A 20,360-nucleotide genomic window follows, 5' to 3' on the forward strand; every position below is an offset into this window, starting at 1 on the left:
AGTTCTTGAGGCTAGAAGTTCAAGATCAAGGTGTCATCAGGATCAATTACTCCTGGAGCATCCTTGGCTTGCAGAAGACCCTCTTCTAGGGCCTCCCCAGTGGCGCAGCAGTTGAGAGCTGGGTTGAGAAGCTGCCCGCAGCCTCTGCAGTGCCGGTTCAATCCCCAGCTGCTCCCCGGCCACCAGAGGAGGGTCCCACATGGCCCGCAGACCTCTCCTGCCGCCCGCTGCTCCCCTCAGCAGTGTACTTCGGTCCTTCTGCCTGCTCTGTTCCCCGCTCTGGCTCTGGTGAATTCTCTTACCCTCCCGCACTCTGACTGTACCCAGTGCTTATATAAATAAATAAAAAATAAATAAAATCTTTAAAAAAAAAAGACTATGACTATTTAAAAAAAAAATAAAGTCTTTGTCAGATAATTCCAGAATCTATATTAATAGTGTGGATTTTTTCGTTGATTATATTTTAAAAAAAAGACCCTCTTCCATGTCTTCACGTGTTCTTCCCTCTGGTAGGTCCATGTCTAATCTCTTATAAGCACACAGGTCCACTTGGTATAGAGTCCACTGCATGACCTCATTTCATTTTGATTTCCTCTTTATAAAGGTCCTATCTCCAAATACACTTACATTCTAAGGTATATTAACAAATGTTAGGATATCACATATAGTGTTATAAACCAATGTTACCTCAATTTAAAAAATAGTTACAGAAAAAAAAATAAATAAAAAACCATGGGGAAAAAATCTTAGGACTTCAACATATGAATTTCAGTGAGACTAATTCAACCAAAAACATTCATGAAACAGAATAGTTTAGGACCTTTCTGTCTTCTCTGGGATTCCATTTGTATGAAACCATGGCTGTGATGTTCGTTTTTTATTTTCTTGCTCTAGTATGAGAATAGAGACTGGCTTTCTGAGAATGATTAGAAAGACAACTCTATAAAATTTTGGAATTCTATGATAACTGTAGTTGGTCAGTTAATCTAAGAAAATATTAAGACTCTGAAAGAAATATAAGAGATATAGAATCTGTCAAAGTATGGTGGTAAAAGGAAAAAATGTGAAATAACTTAGCTGACTTCCTGAAATCTACATATGTCAGATAATCTGGGAGAGATTAGGTTGAAAGCTGCCTGTCTTGTGATTTCCTTTATACTTGTCAAGATGTGGTCCCAGCTGAAGGTGTGGGAGATAGAGCCAACATACAACGACTTCTCAAGAGGCCTGTTTTGCTAAGTGGTTATTTCTGCTATGGGATTACACCCATCCATCATCTGGGTAAATGACTTCACTTTGAGCTCATCAACTGTCCACTAACCAGTGACTGTGTTCAACATGAGGTTTTTTCAAGTCCCAGCTTAATTCACCCAAGATTTCCTTCTAGAAAATTCATGCTTCCACATCTTAAGATTCTGCCTGAATACATCAGTCCATGCACATGGAAACTGCAGTGTAAAGGCAGGTACTTACCTTGAGGCTTGGGCTTAGTCAGCTTGCCACAGGGCTTGGAGATGGTGACTGTCTTCTGACAATCAGCATTATGGAGGGCTCGCTTCAGACTTCCGGTTCTGGTCTTCAAGGCGGTATTCAGGTCACATTCTCCCCAGGCCTGGAATTGATACTTGCACTCCGCTATAACAGGGTAAGACCAAGCAGAATTCTTTGAGAACCTCTTGCAGTGCCATGAACATAAAGACATGCCTTTGTGTTGAATCTTTTTTGTAGTGAGATCATGGCAGATTCACAAGCACTTGCAAGAAATAATACAGAGAAATTCCATATCCTTTCAGCCAATCCCTCATTTGTGATATCTTGCATAATTACAGTCCAGGAAATTGACTTTCGTCATTCACCAATTCACAAGTACTTATTTATGTATGTGTGTGTGTGTATTCAACTCTGTGTGGCTTTATCATATGTAGATACCAGTGAACACCACCAGTGTTAATACACAGAACAGTTCCAACACAAGGGCCCTGTGGGCTATCATTTGTTTTTAAAAAAGATTTATTTGTTTATGCATATAAGAGCTGGGGTACAGGCCAGAGGTGTGGGGGGTAAGAGGATTCACCAGAGACAGAGTAGGGAACAGAACAGGCAGATTGACCGAAGTACACTGCTGAGGGGTGCAGCAGGCGAGACAGTTGAGGTCTGCTGCGCCATGTAGCATGCTCCCTGGCCAGCTGGGGATCGAACATGTGCTGCAGAGGCTGCAGACAGCTTCATAGGTTGCATCTTAACCCCGTGTACCACCAAGGAGGCCCTGGGTAATCTTTTTATAGCCATAGCCTTTTTCCCTTTCTCCTTCCCATCACCCTGGAGACGATAATCTGTCCTCCATCGCTCTAACTTTGTCATCTAAAAAGTGTTATATAAATAGAACCATATAGTATGTATGACTTTCTTCACACAGCATAATTTCTTGGAGAGCCATCCAAATTGTATATATCAAATGTCTGTTTCCTTTCTATTGCTGAGTAGTATTCCATCGCATACCACAGTTTAACCATTCACCAGTTGAAAGACACTGGATTGTTTCCAGCTATTGGCTACGATAAATAAAACTGCTATACACAATTGTGCACAGATTTTTATGGGAACATAAGTTTTCATTTCTTACAGAAAAATGACCAAGTGTTCAACTACTATATTGCATGGTAAACACATTTAGTTTTATAAAAAATAAGTAAACTTCTGTACTCCTATACTTTTTTCTAGAGTGGCTATACCATTTTATATTTCCATCAAAAATACATGCAGGATCTAATTACTCTGCTTCCTGGATAGCACTTGGTGTTGTTCTTAATTTCAGTCATTCTAATAGGTACGCGTTATAGAGTGATAGTTTGTGTCCCTAACAGGGAAAAGATGTTAAACATCTTTTCAAGTATTTATTTGATACCTGTATGTCCTCTTTAGAGAAAATGATTACTCCTGTGTTTTGTCCACTTTCTAATTCAATTGTATGGTTTGAGAATTCTTATATATTCTAGCCACACCTCTGGCCTACACCCCAGCTCTTGTATACATAAATAAACAAAAATAAATGTTTAAAATAAATAGTAGACAGCCTCAATAAGATATTTAGTGGAAAATTAAATCCATGGGACAACAGAGGAGAGACGTACCTCCAAATTGCTTTTTCCAGTTGCAGGGGATCTTACATCTCTGGGTCTTCATGGTTTGCTTGCACTCGGCTCCGGTGCGGGTGCCCTCCCGGGTGCCCAGCCCGCAGTCTCCACTGGTGGGCACACACACACTCCACTGCCATTCTCCACAGTCAGACTTCTTTACTTTTTTTTCTGGCAGTAAGGAAAATAATCAACTTTCAGAAAACTCTTTAATTCCTAGATAAAACTGAGTTAATTCCCAAGTGAATTAATTGCTGGGTCTGTATTTTTAACTCCAGCTTCAGTGTCTAGGAAACAGTAGGCGCTTGAGAGGTGTTGGTGAAGTCATTAAATCAATGGTTGACCCAAAGAAGGAGAAAGAAAACTGAGGAAGGAACAAAAACCAATAATAACTCAACTCTTACTATGTGCTATGGGCTGTGCTAAATGATTTACTGGCATATTTTTTTAGAAGCACACATTTCTATACAAGAAAGATGGTCAAAAATTGTTAAACTTTAGGGCCTCCCCTGGTGGCACAGGTGGTTGAGCCCAGCACTATGAAGCTGTCCGCAGCCTCTGTAAAGTGGGTTTGATCCCGGCCCAGCCAGGGAGATATCCACATAGTGCGGCAGACCTCTCCTGTCTCGCCCGCTGCTCCCCTCAGCAGTGTATTTCATCAGTCTGCCTGTTCTGTTCCCTGCTCTGTCTCTGGTGAATCCTCTCACCTTCCTGCGCATCTGGCCTGTACCCCAGTTCTTGTATAAATAAAAATAAATAAATCTTAAAAAAATTATTAAACTTTAAAAATGAGAAAACATTCTTTTAGAATAACTGACTAATCAGACAGTTTTCTTATGAGCCATTTTAATGCATTCCACTGAAATGAAATAGAAGTAGTATATCACAGAAGTAAAAAGACTTCCAGCTCCACAGTCTACTTATGACTTTGGGAGAGACATAGCAAAGGTGCTTTATCCCCTCTCGTCTTCAGTTGCCTCCTTTGTACATCTGAGCTACAATAAGAATTCCTTGCAGGACTCTTCCAGAAGGAAAAAGGTATCACAAGTAAAATACCTGATTGTTGGTCTAAGTTCTATATGTAGCAGCTGATAATGGGATCATTTGGTTAAAGATCATTATCATTTATAGTTCAGGAATTACAATGGGAGGAATAGAGGAATATAAGTTATAAATTATATTCCTCTATTTAGGCAAAAGAAAGGGAGGAAGGAAGAGAAGGAAATAAGGAGGAAGGGAGAGCAGGAGGGAGGGAGGGAAAGTGGACAAAGAACACATATTGGGTGAGATGGATATTAATCAAGGAAGTGTCTCTGCCTTCATAACTCTACCCCTTACCTGGTTTCTCTTTTTTCCCTGCTTCAGCAGAATCCACAGCTGCCAAAATGAAAATGAATGCCAAGAAGGCAGCTGCAAATTTTCGACGCTGCTGCTGGTACTGCTGGGACTGCATTCTAGGAATAAGCAAAGAAACAGAAGGTGGAATCAGACGAAGTCAGGAGGAAGACTCATTGAACTCCTGTTGAAGGGCTGTATTTTCCATTGCTAGAATTTCAGATTTTAGAAAGATTTATATCAATTTCCTGGACAAAATTCTATCTTTTTTCTCTAACAACTACAGAACTACATCCTCTTCTGTAATCAGTCATGTATTTGCAGCAAAATACAACAGCTCTCCATATATAAACCTCACAAACATCCACTTGCTAAATATGATTCAAGAATGATGGTGACAAAAGAATTTTGATGACATTCATTAGAGCTGATTCCTACAGTAAATCTTGTCTATACTGTCCCTGGGTAATGTCAATTAACCACAATAAGCTGTTTAACTCCTGGTAATCCTTAATACAATGAAGGTGCTATGGTACATGTGGATTAATTTGAATGGAAACAATGGAGTATCTGTACAAGTACATAGATTGTCTAGATAGATAGATAGATTGATAGATAGATAGATATTAAACAGATACCCTATTATTTTTAACTGCATTGGTAATAACCAACATCTTTGATTTTTTAAATCATTTCCATGATCATTAGCATCTATCATCAGCATTCCACTAGCCATTGATCTACTGAGATTGAAGCACAAACAGAATTAGAGACAACACACCTTGAGATATATATAGATATAGATACAGACATAGATACAGAGAGAGATGATATACATATATCAAACCCATTTATAAACTCATGTAATGAAGTCCTCTAAATTCTAGGATATAATGGAAAGTACTTATACTCACCCTTAATTTTAAATCTTCTATATTTGATATGAATCAAAATCCCCAAAGTCAGCATGGCTGCTGACTAAAGTACACCCGAGGAAGTCTCAGTCTACACCCCGGGAGAATCTAGTTCTCAGCTGGCTCCACCAACTCACCTGGAATTTATTTATCACTCTCTGACAATTCATGCTGTTTTATATCTCATATAAAAAATGAAACTAATAATCATTCGCTGTGAGAATTTTTTTTCCAGAGATGGTAATCTATTAGTCCAGAGTAAGTTTACATACTCTTAAATATGAGCAATGAAACCTCTCGATTGATCAATAGATGGATGGATGGAGGGATGGGTGTATATAAATATATATATGTATCTATAATGTGTATATATGAAATCATTCTATTCTGCAATTTGCGCTTTCAGAAAGATCTATGAAATGATACTCTTGACGATGAATTTCTCTCCCTTTCTGCAATGTTTTTGGAAATGCTATCCTTTATTAGTGTTCTCTGTTTTGTTTGAAGATTTTATAAAAGAAGAAAGTAAGGAATTTTAAAAGGGTATGATTAAAAATTATACAAAATTCAAGTATGCCCAAACAATACCCAATTAGCATGCTGGTGCCTTGCTGTTGTAGTCAAGGCTTGGGTAATTGGTCCATGGGAGGGTAAAGGTTCCCTTCATGTGGTATTTGTACAGTTGATTGTTTATTTGTCCTTCGTATCCAGTAAAGGCAAAACCTCTGTCCCCTGTATATATTTAACCCCGTGCCAGATGAGAGCAGAGGCAAGAGCTTTGATCTACAGAAAGTCAGATGGATCATGACTTAATTTTCACACTGAAGAAAATAAAACAGTGTAAAAAGAAGCTTGCTAAGTTAGCTCAATTCTTTCCAAAAAAAATTTTAACTCCCTTTTAGGGCTATTTTTCATTATACTTGAGGATTTGGTAGATGGTAGATGGTACTGGTTTCCGGATATTATTGTAGCATTGTCTCAATCACTAATGAAATCTGAAGCACAAAAATTAAAAGGAATTAAAGTTAAACAAACTAACGTGGGTAAGGTGTTAATTTATTAAATTCTTATCTCTTCTACAGAGAAATAGCTGTTAGAAGGGAAAGAACATCCCTTTAACATTTTTATAAGATCAAGAATTTTTAAAAGATGATTAACAGCTGATGAAAATACAAAATAAAGATGCTGGAACATGTTTCTTAGTGATCTGTTTGGAAGGACTAATATGGGATTTGGAAGTAAAAGCTTTGGCTCAAACTTTCACTCCATCTACTTTTTCGGAATGTCCTTGGACAAAGCACAAACATTTGAACCTCTGTTTTGATACCTGCAAAGTAGGAGTGATTCTAACAGCTACTAGAAAGATTTGTCATGAAAATGCAAGATGTGGACATATAGATAACCCAGAATACTTTTAAAAATTATTAATTGTCAAAAAATGTTATTTTACCTCTGCATCCTAATTGGTTGCAATAAGGAAAGACTTTTTTTTAATTCAGAATAATAAGCATTGTCATTTGAGTTATCTCATGTTAACCAAAGCAAAAGATGATCGCATAAAACATGAGACAGAGAGAGATGATTTAATTAAATTCGACTAAAGTCTTGTTCAACTTGATCAGGGTACACAAGCAGTCTGTCCTTTGACTTCTTAGAAAGTTAAGGTTAAATGTCCAGGCCCTTCATCCCCAGTGTTTCTTTGGAGTTCTCTGAAGTCAAGAGATCTCATATAAAATATCAAGGCATTATTGATACAATTTAACTTCTATAAAATGAAAAAAAACTCACTTGGAAATTGTTTTTTATATCCCTTGTGTTGTAAGAAAATTCCCCTTCACTCCTTTTTTATTTTTTTTATTTTTCCTTCACTCCTTTTGTTTCAATACCAGGACAGGGTCCCAGCACACAGCTGCTACTCAGGAAAATTTGTGCTAGTGAGAAATATGCAAAACTTGGTATTGAACAGAAAATTAATATTCATGGTAAAATGATGATTCAATCCTTTGTCCATGTCAGGGAACATGCGATTTTCTGAACAATTGAGACTGGAAATATCAAGCAGAATATAAAGCAATGAGTAGGGCTAGTAAAGGACATGGGGAATGTGCTAGTTAAATATAAAATTAAGCACTTGATTTACCCCACGTTACATAAACAATGATATCAAAATAACAATATAACACAAAAAACACCAACCACAAATTCTAAAAGAAGTTTAAATTAATTTTGCATATGATATTTCCTTTGGGCTCTCATTTTTTATGGTTACAGTTTGGGGGAACGTTTTTCTGTTTCTTTTTTTTTTAAAGATTTATTTATTTATTTATACAAGCACTGGGTACAGTCAGAAGTGCGAGAGGGTGAGAGGATTCACCAGAGCTAGAGTGGGGAACAGAACAGGCAGACTGGCGAAGTACACTGCTGAGGGGAGCAGCGAGCGCGGCACGAGAGGTCTGCTCACCATGTGGGACCCTCACCGGCAACCAGGGATCAAACCAGCACTGTGGAGGCTGCGGGCAACTTAGCAACCCAGCGCTCAACTGCTATGCCACCAGGAAGGCCCTTTTTTCTGTTTCTTGAACACATTCTTCACTGTCTTTGGGGACATTATTCTCTCCTTATTCTCTTTATTTTCTCTTTACATGAGATTTTCCCTGAATACCTTTCTTCGGCTCATATTTATAGTTTCTTTAGTTTCACAAATTCCCTTTTTATGTTCTTTCCATATAATATTTAAAACATGGCACCTACCTTTCTGAGATTTACTGGTTTCTATTTTCCTGTCCTTACTTTCATCTAGACAAATAAATAGTCAATACAATTCACCAAGCTTTGATAAGCACTACTAAGTTTCATGAAGTATAAGGAAAGAACAATTATTTTGAATTACTCTTTCTTTATGTGAACTAACTTAAGACAGGGATTCAGTTAGTCAAAGGTTTAATTTCCCTGAAGTTCCTACAAAGCAAATAATACCACTTATATATAGAAATTCTGTTATGGAGCAATAATTGTTAATCATGTTCCTGATGACTTTAGTCATGGAGTAATTGGTCTTTCTGCTCTTATTTATCAGAAATGCTTTTAATGTAGTTTAAGGCAGGTCAGTCAGCCTGCATCAATCAGAAAGGGACTCCCTTATATCTTTACAGTACTAGATACAAGGACTTGTCTTAGTACTTTATAGAAATTGGCATATGCTAATGTAATCTGATACTTGATTTATCGAAAATTGTGTATCCATTTACAATTATTTACAAGTATTCATAAAACCACATGTATGTAAAAACTACATATTTTATAACCTAGTTGTAGGCAAAAGAGACTAGAAGTTGAACAAGATGCATAAGATTGCTGCCCAACATGCTGATATTAGTGGGAAGATAAAAATAACATGTAAACAAATAGGCAAGCAGTAAGTTTTATATGTAAGATAATCTTTGGTAAATTGTGTGAACCAAAAAAAGACAATGAAAAATAACAAATGATGTGTACAATTTAGGAAGTGTGGTTATTTATGGATAGTTTTTTCCTGACTGAGAAAATGTCAGTGAAGTTTAATATCCCTGCTAATTAATATTCTACTCCTCCTGAATTACCACCTGCTCTTCATTCTTCCACAATCTCTGGATCCACATATCCACATCATTTTGATCAACAACTAACAATTTCTCAACCTTATTAAATCACTGGCTGGCATCCCAGTCACCCTGAAAAATCCCCAGTTTATAACCTGGATTAAATCTAATGTTGTATTGAAAAGTAAAATGAAACAAGCAAAGCATAGCTTGAAAAAAAAAATGTTTCTCTTTCTCAAGAAAAATAATGACCACCATTTGTTTAATTCAAACATGATATCCCAGAATGTTCATTCATCATGTTTTCTGACTTGTTAATTTAGGGTCAACTAAAAGCACATAGCCCATCACCTCTGCCCCCTATTAATCTTTACAATGATACACAGGTTTCTTGACAATTGCTTTCTACTTCAATTTCAGTTCTAAATACACAAAAGGATTCATGAATGAGAAAGGGAAAAATACATCAAATGAAACAAACATTCAGTGGGAATAGATTTGGTTTTCCCTTGAAAGTATGATCATGATATGAGGTATATTTATACAGTTATTTTTTTATGTCAAATCGAGTTCGAAAGATACTTGGGTTATTTGTATTATTCCTCTACTGTTTTTATTTGTTATGATCAAAAGTAACAGAAGATCAACTTTTAGAATTTTTTAGTTGTCTCTTAATCCAGTTTCATATCTATCTGCTGCAACTTGATATAGAGGAACAAGTAAGGGTTTTAGAGTAAGTCAGACCAAGTTAGATTCCCAGCTAGGACTTGGTAACCAGCAGTACATTTAATTCCTCTGAAGAATATTTTCCTTAGCTGTAGACACAGATATAAAATCCACCCACCCAATGATCTGAGATTAGAAATTATGCATGAAAAATCAGCAACACTGTGCCTGGCATGAGCAAACCCACACGCTATCTCCTCTGAGTATGGGCTTCCTTGACTTATACTGCAGTCCCTTCATCTCTAACTGTACAATGACAAATTGATATTTTGGATGGAATTTTCCTACAATAGAAAACAAAACCCTGCATTTTCACTGGGAAAAAATGACAATCCAGTTCTGCCCTTCACAGATTATTGTACTATCTTTTAACTCAACTTTTTGCTGCCTTTTTTGCTTGCTGCTAATTTATGGTCCTCTAAAGCCAAAGCTTCTAGAACATCTCAAAACCTTACTTTCTCACAGGAATCCCTTTCGTATTGACCTCTTGAACCAATCCATATGTTTTACTCAGAAAATACAACAAGTTACATATCAAAGAAGTAACAACTCAAAAAACAAAAAAACAAAACAAAAGTACTCATCATTCTCTATTTCCACAAACACTGATCAACTGATCATTTGCTCCTACTGTCTGATGTGATTTGAAGTTTTTTTTCTCAAATTCCTCTACCTGTGCAAGTATTTGACACCTTCCAGGGTACATAGTTCAAAGACATTACCTTCAGCAAAGCCTTCGAGAAAGGAAGACTGTCCTTTTGATCTTTAAAGCTCAGTCTACCATGTTCATTCTATAGACTCTGATCACTTACAACTCCTAATGTACAACTGGCTTTATAAACTATGACTTTATAAACTATGGTGGGTATAACTGAGAAAATGAGATATGCCCTCCAGACCATTAGATTTGGCAAACACCACTTTTTCAGGTCCCTTTCAGCTCTTTTCTTTCTTTACCACATAGTAGAAACTGACCCTTTGACAGAGTTATTTCCTTCTCAAAACAAGCAAAGAATATCAAGTCTGTCCTGGAAAGCAGACACTGAGAAGTCATCTAAGTTTCCTGAGGTTCCTTATTAGCTAAATGAATGATCCTATCACCAATCAAGACTTAAATACACCTCCTAGGAAACCTACCAGCAATACAAGCCAGGAATGTTTTGAGATCTTAGTAGAAAGGTTGTCAGTTTAAAAATTCTCTAGTGCAGTTCTATGAAAATGATAGAATCATATAGTTTTCACAGTATGCCCATATGTTTATGGTTGTGTTTAAGTACCTGTATAGATAACTTTGTGTGTGTGTGTGTGTGTGTGTGTGTAGAAACACATTCAGGCATACCTCAGAATACTGAAGTTTCAGTTCTAAACTACAATAAAGCAGATATCACCATCAAGACAATTTTTGTGGTTTCATAGTGCTTAAAAGTTTAATTTATACTATATGGTAGTCTGTTAAATATGCAGTAGCACTAAGTCTAAAACACAATGTACAGGGTCTCCCTGGTGGCGCAAGGGGTCTCCCTCGTGGCGCAAGGGGTTAAGACACAACCTATGAAGCTATCCGCAGCCACTGCAGCACAAGTTCAATCCCCAGCCAGGGAGCTACCCACATGGTGCAGCAGACCTCTCCTGACTCACCCACTGCTCCCCTCAGCAATGTCTATCAGTCAATATGCCTATTCTGTTCCCCACTCTGTCTCTGGTGAATCCTCTCTCCCACCACACCTCTGACCTGTACCCCGGTTGTTGTATGCATTAATAAGTAAATCTTAAAAAAAACACACAATGTACAGATCCCAATTTATTTTTTTATTCTTTTTAAAGATTTATTTATTCATACAAGAACCAGTGTACAGGCCAGATGTGCAGGAGGGTGTGAGGATTCACCAGAGACAGAACAGGGAACAGAACAGGCAGAGAGACTGAAATACACTGCTGAGGGGTGCAGTGGGTGAGACAGGAGAGGTCTGCCACGCAACGTGGGTATCTCCCCAGCTGGCAGGGATCAAACCTGCTGCAGTGGCTGGGGACGGCTTCACAGCACTGTGCTCAACTGCCTGTGCCACCAGAGAGGCCTCCCAGGCCCTAATTTAAAAACACTTTATTGATAAGAAATGCTAACCATCACTGAGCCTTCAGGGAGTTCTGACTTTGCTGGTGGAGGCTTCCATTTCTCTGGTAGTGTCAACTAACTAACCAGGATGTGGTAGCTGAAGTTGAAGTGGTTGTGGCAAATACTTAAAATAAAACAGCAATAAAGCTTGCTACATTAATTTACTCTATTTTTCAGATACTCCATAATTCACAATACGGTGTGACATGATTTTATTTTCTTATCAAAGATCACATATGATCTAACGAAGTATGATACAGTTACGTTGAAAATATGACAGATAATCATAACACATTATAAACAAGATTTAATACTGTGGAAAGAGAAAATGGTTTGGAGTCAGCCAGATTTCTACAACATTGACTTAATGACTTATTATATCTGTGATCTGGGATGAGTCGTCACTCTCTTTTACTCTTAGTAGCCTACTAATGGCAACAGTTTTATTATGTGGGATGACCGTTTATCTCATGACTGCAATGAGATAAGAGACATAAGATGCCTGGCATCTTGTTGGTCATATATTAGGTACTCCATCAGCGGTAGCTCCTGTGGCTATTAGAGAAGATAATGGAGGTGGCAGAGAGTGTATCTTCTTAAAAGATTCTCAGAGGCACATTCATAAAGCGGTGGGGATAGCACAACTTGTTAAGATGATAAGGATTTTGACAGGTAAATCTGGAATGAAAACATTTCCAATGGGAGAAATAGAATAAGCCAACATTTAAGGTGACACACAAGAAACCATTTTAAAGTAAATCATTCAATTTGGTAATAAATGAAGAAATAAGCTGATGCCATAGCAGGCAAGTTTTAAAATCATAATTATCATCAGTGAGTATTGAGGGGCCACCTATTATATACAAAATGGATAAATACCCATGTTGACTAAAAACACAAAGTTATACTCATTTGGCCTCGCTCAGTAAGAAACCATATTTTAAAAATATGTAGATCTCGGCTTTGAGTAAACAGATATTTCTGTTGTGATTACGGTCTCATTTTCATACTCTTCCACACCACTAACTACAGCTTCATGAACTACTGAGTTCAGATACCATCGCTAGTAACTGGTGACTTTCTTCAGATGAAACCACTCAATAAAAAACGAAACAAGATTTCATACAGATTTTCCTGCTCTAGCATAGTCTCGTGCTAAGTGAAAGAAGACTGTTCCACATGATCACACACTTGGGGGAGGTGAAGAATAGATAGTCTATGACTGTGTGAGACAGAGACTTCTCAGGTAACATTGGGCAGGTTCAGAGAAGCTCTTCTACATTTGCACCCAGGTCAAACACCTTGTGAGTGGATTCCAGCTAGGAAGCAGGAATTTTGAAATGGGTTCTAAACCTGTTGATTGATAAAATGAAGGCTCTAACATTTGGACCAGAGTAGGAACTGATTATTACTTTTGGTTGCAAAGAAATCACAGAAAAGCTTTGCCTAGTATGTCCTATTGTCACTGAGCAGAAACAGGTGTCTCAATTTGATCCTTACCAAAGAGACTGAAATGTATAGAGTTCCATTTAAACTAGAAAGGAGTTACCCAAGAAAGCTGCCAGAACTAAGAGTGAGTCAGTGTGTTACAGCATATCAACTCAACAATAATGAGACACAATAAAAATGTTGGCCAAGTAAACACGTTTCAAAGATGATTCATGAATGGCAAATAAGTAGATGAGAAGTCTCCCCACATTATCAGGGAAACCTCACTCAGTGTCAGTACATATCCCCACTCAGCAGACTAAAAGACTAACCCATTAGGTACTGGCAAAGGTATGGAATAACTGTAACTCTCATAATCTGCTGGTCACACCACTTTGGAAATCATCTTGGCAGTTCCTTAAGAATTTAAACATATGTCTATCATACAACCCAACCACTTTACTAATTAAATATTTTCCCAAGATAAATGAAAATTTAGTGCCACACTAAGACTCATACACAAATATTTATAGCAGCTTGCAACATAATGTAGGTTTATGAAATATTTCATAAGTAAATAAGATCTAACCTAAAGACATATGACATATAGTAAACACATTTTATTTCTCAGAAAATCTGATTATTTAGGTTCTTTGACTCTCATTTTCAGATCAGCAACTAAGGCTTGAAGAAGTCAAGTGACTAAATTTAATGAAAGGCAGTAATGTTCTGTTTGGACCTGGTGAGTATGAGATACCAGTAGGACATTTGAGTTGAAACAGATAGTAGCTACGGATCTGGAAAATAGCTCTGTCTTGAAGATAGTAATTAAAGTGAAGTCAATAAATGCCATTTAAGTACAAAGACTTGGGGTTGACTGAGGAGATAGAGCAAGAAGTGAAGAGGTAGGCAAGAGGTGAGAATTCTAGTTCTTACATCAGTAAATTAGGGGTTCAAGCAGAAGAGTAACCAGAGAGTTGAACCATCCAAATCAAGTATACAGGAAGTTTCAAGAAGAAATGGTGACAGCCAAAGTGTCCAAATAGGTGTCCATTTCCATAGAAATTAGCAACAAGAAGTCACTAGTAACTTTAATAAGGTATGTTCTAGTAAGATTTTAAAAACATGTATTTCAGAAACAATCATTAAGGTAGCATAGCACTAGTTTAGTGACTCTTTCTTGGTCAGTGAATAGTCTGTGTGACTTGGCCAAGTTACTATGTTAGCAGAGCCCAATAATACCAAGCGTGACATTGTGAGTGGTTTGAGGACTGATGTAGTATAACAGAAAGGACAGTCCAAGAATCGGGGAACACAGTGCCTGCTGAGGAAGCTGGTATGCATAATGGGGTCTGTCAGAAATACAATCCTGGGCAACTCTTTCAGGTTATTTTGGAGGAACCTTTTTACTCATACAAGAATAAGAGGAATGAGACCACCTCACTGCTTAGGGTTGTGATCCAAAGACTCTCAGGCACTGGATACTATGTGTTTAATAAAGCTCTAAGAGGATGATCTCCACACCTCTCCTCTGTACCCTCCTACAAAAGCGCTACTGTGAGCACCAGCAGCCTCAGTATTTTGTTAGAAATGTAAACTCACAAATCCCATCCCAGACCTTCAAACTAGAATTTACATTTTGACAAGTCAGGATTGCTCACTGATCTCATCCTACATACATGGAACTTCAAGACACAAACCCTCCTTCTAAATCAACACTTCTTTGGGAATAAAATCATTTAGTATCTGCTTTTTTTTAATGACTTATTTTTAATGACTTACTTTTTTTTTTTAATGACTTATTTATAGTCCAACTTCTTCCACTAAGGTAGCTTTAAAAGATATACATTCTAACTTCTCTGAAGAGGAAATGCAAATGGCCAACAGGCATATGAAAAAATGTTCAACATTACTTGTAATCAGGGAAATGCAAATCAGAACTACCATGAGATACCATCTTACACCAGTGAGAATGGCACATATTAAAAAAACTAGCAACAACAAATGTTGGCGAGGATGTGGAGAAAAAGGAACTCTTCTGCACTGTTGGTGGGAGTGCAAACTGGTCCAACCACTGTGGAGAGCTGTGTGGAGATTTCTGGACCTACTAAACATAGAGCTTCCATAGGATCCAGCAATTCCACTCCTAGGTATTTACCCAAAGGACACAGAAACATCAATTCCAAAGAACACCTGCACCCCTATGTTTATAGCAGCACTGTTTACAATAGCTAAGCTTTGGAAACAACCCAAATGCCCAAAAATAGATGACTGGATCAAGAAGATGTGGTACATATAGACCATGGAATATTACTCAGCAATCAAAAAAGATAAACTCATGCAATTTGCAGCAACATGGATGGAGCTGGAAGGGATCATGGTCAGCGAAATAAGCCAGAAAGAAAAAGAAAAATACCAGATGGTCTCACTCATAGCAGGAATTTTGAAAACTTAAATAAGGGACCAGGAAAATGAATAACTATAATAAAGTAAAAATCAAAATCAACAAACAACTATGAACCAAAGACACTCTATGGTGGGTGGGGGGCGGGGAGGGGAGGGATTGGGGACAAAATAAGGGGGTTGCAATTGTATGGGGAATATAAAAATAAAATTTATTTTAAAAAAATAAATTCAAAAAGTCGTAAAATAAATAAATAAATGAATGAAAGATATACAGTCTAGAAAGTACGCACACTCACTGTATAGACATTCTTTACTTCTAATAAAGAAAAAGGCAAAGGGAAAATAAGAGTAGGGAAAGATCACAGACCTCATGGATTAAAGCTTTGTTCTGTGCTAAGAACATTATCCTTTTATCCTCACAATAATTTTAGAGGGCAGTCAATATTATTCCAGGCAAGGAAAACAAAAGTGAGTGTTTAGGGAACTTGCCCAAGATAATAAAGGATTAGATACAGAGATTGAACCTAGCTCTATAACACCAAATCAGGCCTTGCTCTTAATCATAATGTTAAATAGCAAAGTAAAAATATAAAATTTCTGTAACAAATTACTCTCATACACTTACTAATGATTTAACCTACACTTGGCACTAAACTTGTAGAAGTTGCTGTGAAGAGAGGTTCCAAGAACAATCTTCACAGAGTTCACATTTAATTCTCTGTCTACCATATTATTTCTTTCATAGAAAAAAGCAATCACTATTTTTTAAAAGCTGCATATCCTTGTAAAAGTGTGTGAACTGTATAAAACTTCAACAAACTGGAATGTATATGATGGATTTAAGGTCCTATTTTTTTTAGCTAATATATGTATAACGTGTATCCAGAGAATTGTTAATAGTGGAGCAAAATCTTGCACAAACTTTAACTGGATGACTGATAGTGTATTATTATTATGAATTTAGAAACTGGGCAGGGCGTGGGAGAACAAAGAGCAAAATAGAGGGTTAGGTACAGGTCCTGTCATCCAGGGCCATTTTATCCACTACCCACTATATTCAGACTGTCTAGAACTATAGACTTTTTGGAAGATTTCAAATATGTTTGAGAGATGAAAAAAGTCTGTAAAATAAGAAAATAACATCTGAAATCAATATTTAATAGTGGCTACACAGCGAAGCATAATACCAATTTCATAAAGTATAATATAATAAAGTCTAATATTTAGCCATAAAATGTATACTATTTAGCAATAAAAATATCACTGTGTTTGAAAACCAACTTTAGATTTGATTTTCTCACTTTGCAGGATTTCTTTAATATACTTAGTGATAGTTTAGAATTGAATTACTTGAAGGCAAATAATGTATAAAAAGCAAAATTATAATGTTTACCCCTACCCCCCTCCACCCTGCCAATGTGCTATATATCATCTGTAAGATGTTACACATCCTGGCCCCTGACATAGATACCAAAGTAGATGAGGTCGCCTGACTTCCAGAGCCCTAACTTTGTCCCCTGGCTGGAGTTTAGGTCCTAGGCTGTTAGGACTGGAATAGAAAATATCCAAAGAACCTGCAGGTTACCCCTCGGCCCCCCTCCCCGCTCCTCCCACCCCACCACGTGATGTAAAATCCCTTCCTACACAGTTCCCACACTACCAGGAGGTGTCCAAGTGGGCATTCAGCCACTACAAGGTACAGATGTGATGTGTAGTTCCTTGGTTTAGCTTGCAGAGGCTGGATTGCTAATGCCTGAGTCCATACCAGGAACAAAACCCTAGAATAATCTAACAATTACCCAGGAAGCCATTTGGATTGTAGCTAGCCTCTCCTTCAAGAACGGAAGAGCCAACACTTGCCAGCTTTGATTTACACGCCTTTCAGCTACTATTTCCAGTTGATTCAGTTCATACAACTCCAGCTTTCATTTAGGGCTGAACCCATTGACTACAAAAATAAAGGAAAACAGAAAAAAAAACAAGAAAAGAAATCAAGGAAAGGCTTCATTGATTATGCAGAGTGTCGCTTTGGGAAAGGCAAAAATCTTGTTAGAGACCTGGCAAACTCACTTCATTAGGGACCTGGTGACATCTTCTAAAAGCAGAACATTACATCAGAAGGCCTCCTCTTTTAAAACATCAGTGACCTTACAGCTTGGGAGGGGGTACCCATCTCTGTCCATTCTGTCTGCCTCATTCTTCATAATTTTAGCAATGGCAAAAAGTTTGCTTGTATTAAAAAATACGCTGAAAGAAATGCAATGCATTAGAAATCAGAAACCTTAAGATGTGGGATTGATTCTGCTCACTCACCTTGCCCTCTAAAAGCTCGCTTTCTTTTTCTGCTTGTGTGGTTTTCTTTACTTCATTCCTACCATCCTCTCTCATATACATAGTTGTATTTATTCTCCTTTCGCCCAATGACTCACTCTACACGATGTTGGTAAATGAACGTGAACACGAACACCATGTCTCATAATGGTGCATGAAACAATTGCTTCTTGCACCTTCAGAGAACCTCTGAAGTTCTTCTGCAAGGTTTCCACATCAAGGAATTAACTGTGTTTTCTTCTTTTCTTCGGGAGCATCAAGTGCTCCACTCACTGAAATGCCTCCTTTCTAGAAATAATTAGCCTCAGGGCTAAAACTACCATTGAAATTTATGAAAGTGTAACTAAGACATCAAATGGTTCAGTCATGCCAAATAAACTTATTTAGCTGAGTGAGAAAGTGGCTAATAAGAGTGATCTTATGACCACGGTCCCTAGGTTCCAGAAAATTTTGACACCTGTTATGAGAACATGCCTCTGAGCAAAAGTTCACATTTGACAATGGCATTAGGAAGTGGATACACTGTTAAATAACTACAAACTGGACAAGTCAACCTTGAACACTGCCTATAAGAAATCCACCGAAAATTCTCTCATGTACTTACTATGTTCTGTAAAAACTTCTGTTAATAATTGGAATAAAAACATCAAGAGAATTCTAGTTAAATGTGCAGGGTACTTAAAATTGGGGAAATATGAAATTGTGTCAATGATAAAATCATGGTTAATTCTCAATGAACTACACCATTGGCTTTAAATGAATATAAATTTAACAGTAACTTTAAAGTCCTGCATTTGAATATGTTTGCGTCAATAATTTAAATAATGGAACAGAACTTGATTTACAGTGGCTCACAGATAACAGTGGGTTAACCTGAATATACAGATGGTAAAGATGGGAGGAAAAATGACATTAATGGGCAAATCAGTATATCCAGTTTTGAGAAGCTCAACTTGTTAGAATATTCTTCCTTATATTGAGCTGGAATCTAACCACCATAAATTTCATTTAATTTTTCTCAGAGAGGAATGAGGTGAAATTCAGTCAATTGACACATAAACAAGAGGATGCAAAATTAACTCTCATGAGAGGATGTCTAATGTGACAGTGATAACAAGGACCAACTCTCAAATAGATCAGAGATCACTCCCTTGCATTTGCAAAAGTAACTAGATTTAAAGTAATTGCTAACCCAGATTATTTCCTTTACCCATAAAAGAATACCTTGTTTTATTGGCATATAAATCTAGCAACTTCTGTGTATCTAAAACACTATATCTGGTGTACCTAGTCTTGTGTACTTATTACCGTACCTTGGCAGTTGGCAAATATTTACCAAATGAATGAATGACATTGAAAAGACTGCCCAGCCAAACCTAGTGAAATATTATCATGTGTTTCATACCCTTAGGATATTAACCACAATCTTCTGGATTTTACATATAGTCTACAGGCTTAGCTATTTGGTTTTGGGTTCTACAGTACATTAGAAGGAAGACAAGTAAAAGCTTCTGTCAAGCACATTGGGATCCTCATGAAATAGAGAAAAATATAGGGAAATTATATTTAAAAACTCAGAAGCAGAAATAAGCCAGTTGGGGTGAAGTCAACTCCCAACAACTGATTTGCCTGATTAAAGTATCCACACACTTTACAGCATTTGTATCTGTACGACAGATCTGTAAGATCTGTTATCTGTAAGATCTGTAAGATCATGGTATACTTACATTTACTTAGAAGGCATTATGTGATCAGCGTATAGGAAAGCGTGCACTATAGCTTTATATGTCCAGCTCACAGGCACGAAGCCCTCCATGCTCTACATATCCGCAAACTCCATATCCATGGTGACTTGCTCCCGCTGGGATTGTGGCAGTCTCAACTTCATCATAGTTCTAGAAAACCTTATAGCAACTCAGTACCACCTCCCAGTATTCCTATTTCTACCTCAATGATCATAAAACCTCAGAGTGGTAGAGTGAGAACATTGTAGTCACGTTACGGCTAGATAAAGCAGATGAACACCCAAAAAGTAAGTTAGGAGAGAGTAAGGTTAAGTCACTCCCAAAGGTAGAGTTTTTTTTTCATCTAGTCACTCACTGAGATCAAATAAATTTATAATGTGGATGTGGACTAAGGACAAAGCACCAGGACCGGTGATGCAAATGTAGAGATAAGGCAACACTCTTGCAAAAAGACACAAAAATATCTGGAATAATAGTTTCAGGATTAATTAAAAATCAGCAGTTTGGATATGTTTAAAATAACATACATATGGTACAAAGTTATCTTCTTTTAAACTCTCTTCTTTTTTAAAACACTAATTAGACTAAACAAACATTGACTACTTTTCAGGCCCCAAATGACATGATTCTATCTTGTTCAACTCCACAAT

The 20,360-nt window shown here is 37.2% G+C and overlaps 1 protein-coding gene across 3 annotated transcripts in view; it reads right to left on the reverse strand.

Moving 5' to 3' along the window:
- Nucleotides 1-20,360, reverse strand: part of PTN (pleiotrophin) — a 78,944-nt gene that overhangs the window by 8,916 nt on the left and 49,668 nt on the right. For all 3 annotated transcript variants that reach the window (XM_037514021.2, XM_054692698.1, XM_054692699.1), the window contains exons 2-4: nucleotides 4,473-4,588; nucleotides 3,132-3,305; nucleotides 1,474-1,635 (exon numbers count right to left, since the gene is read on the reverse strand). In XM_037514021.2, the coding sequence (XP_037369918.1) occupies nucleotides 1,474-1,635; nucleotides 3,132-3,305; nucleotides 4,473-4,587 (451 nt within the window). In that variant the 5' untranslated portion in view covers nucleotide 4,588. The remainder of the gene's footprint in view (nucleotides 1-1,473; nucleotides 1,636-3,131; nucleotides 3,306-4,472; nucleotides 4,589-20,360) is intronic.

Source organism: Talpa occidentalis, unplaced genomic scaffold (genome assembly GCF_014898055.3).
Source record: "Talpa occidentalis isolate TD23 unplaced genomic scaffold, MPIMG_talOcc4v2.1, whole genome shotgun sequence".
NCBI classification, from domain to species: Eukaryota; Metazoa; Chordata; class Mammalia; order Eulipotyphla; family Talpidae; genus Talpa; species Talpa occidentalis.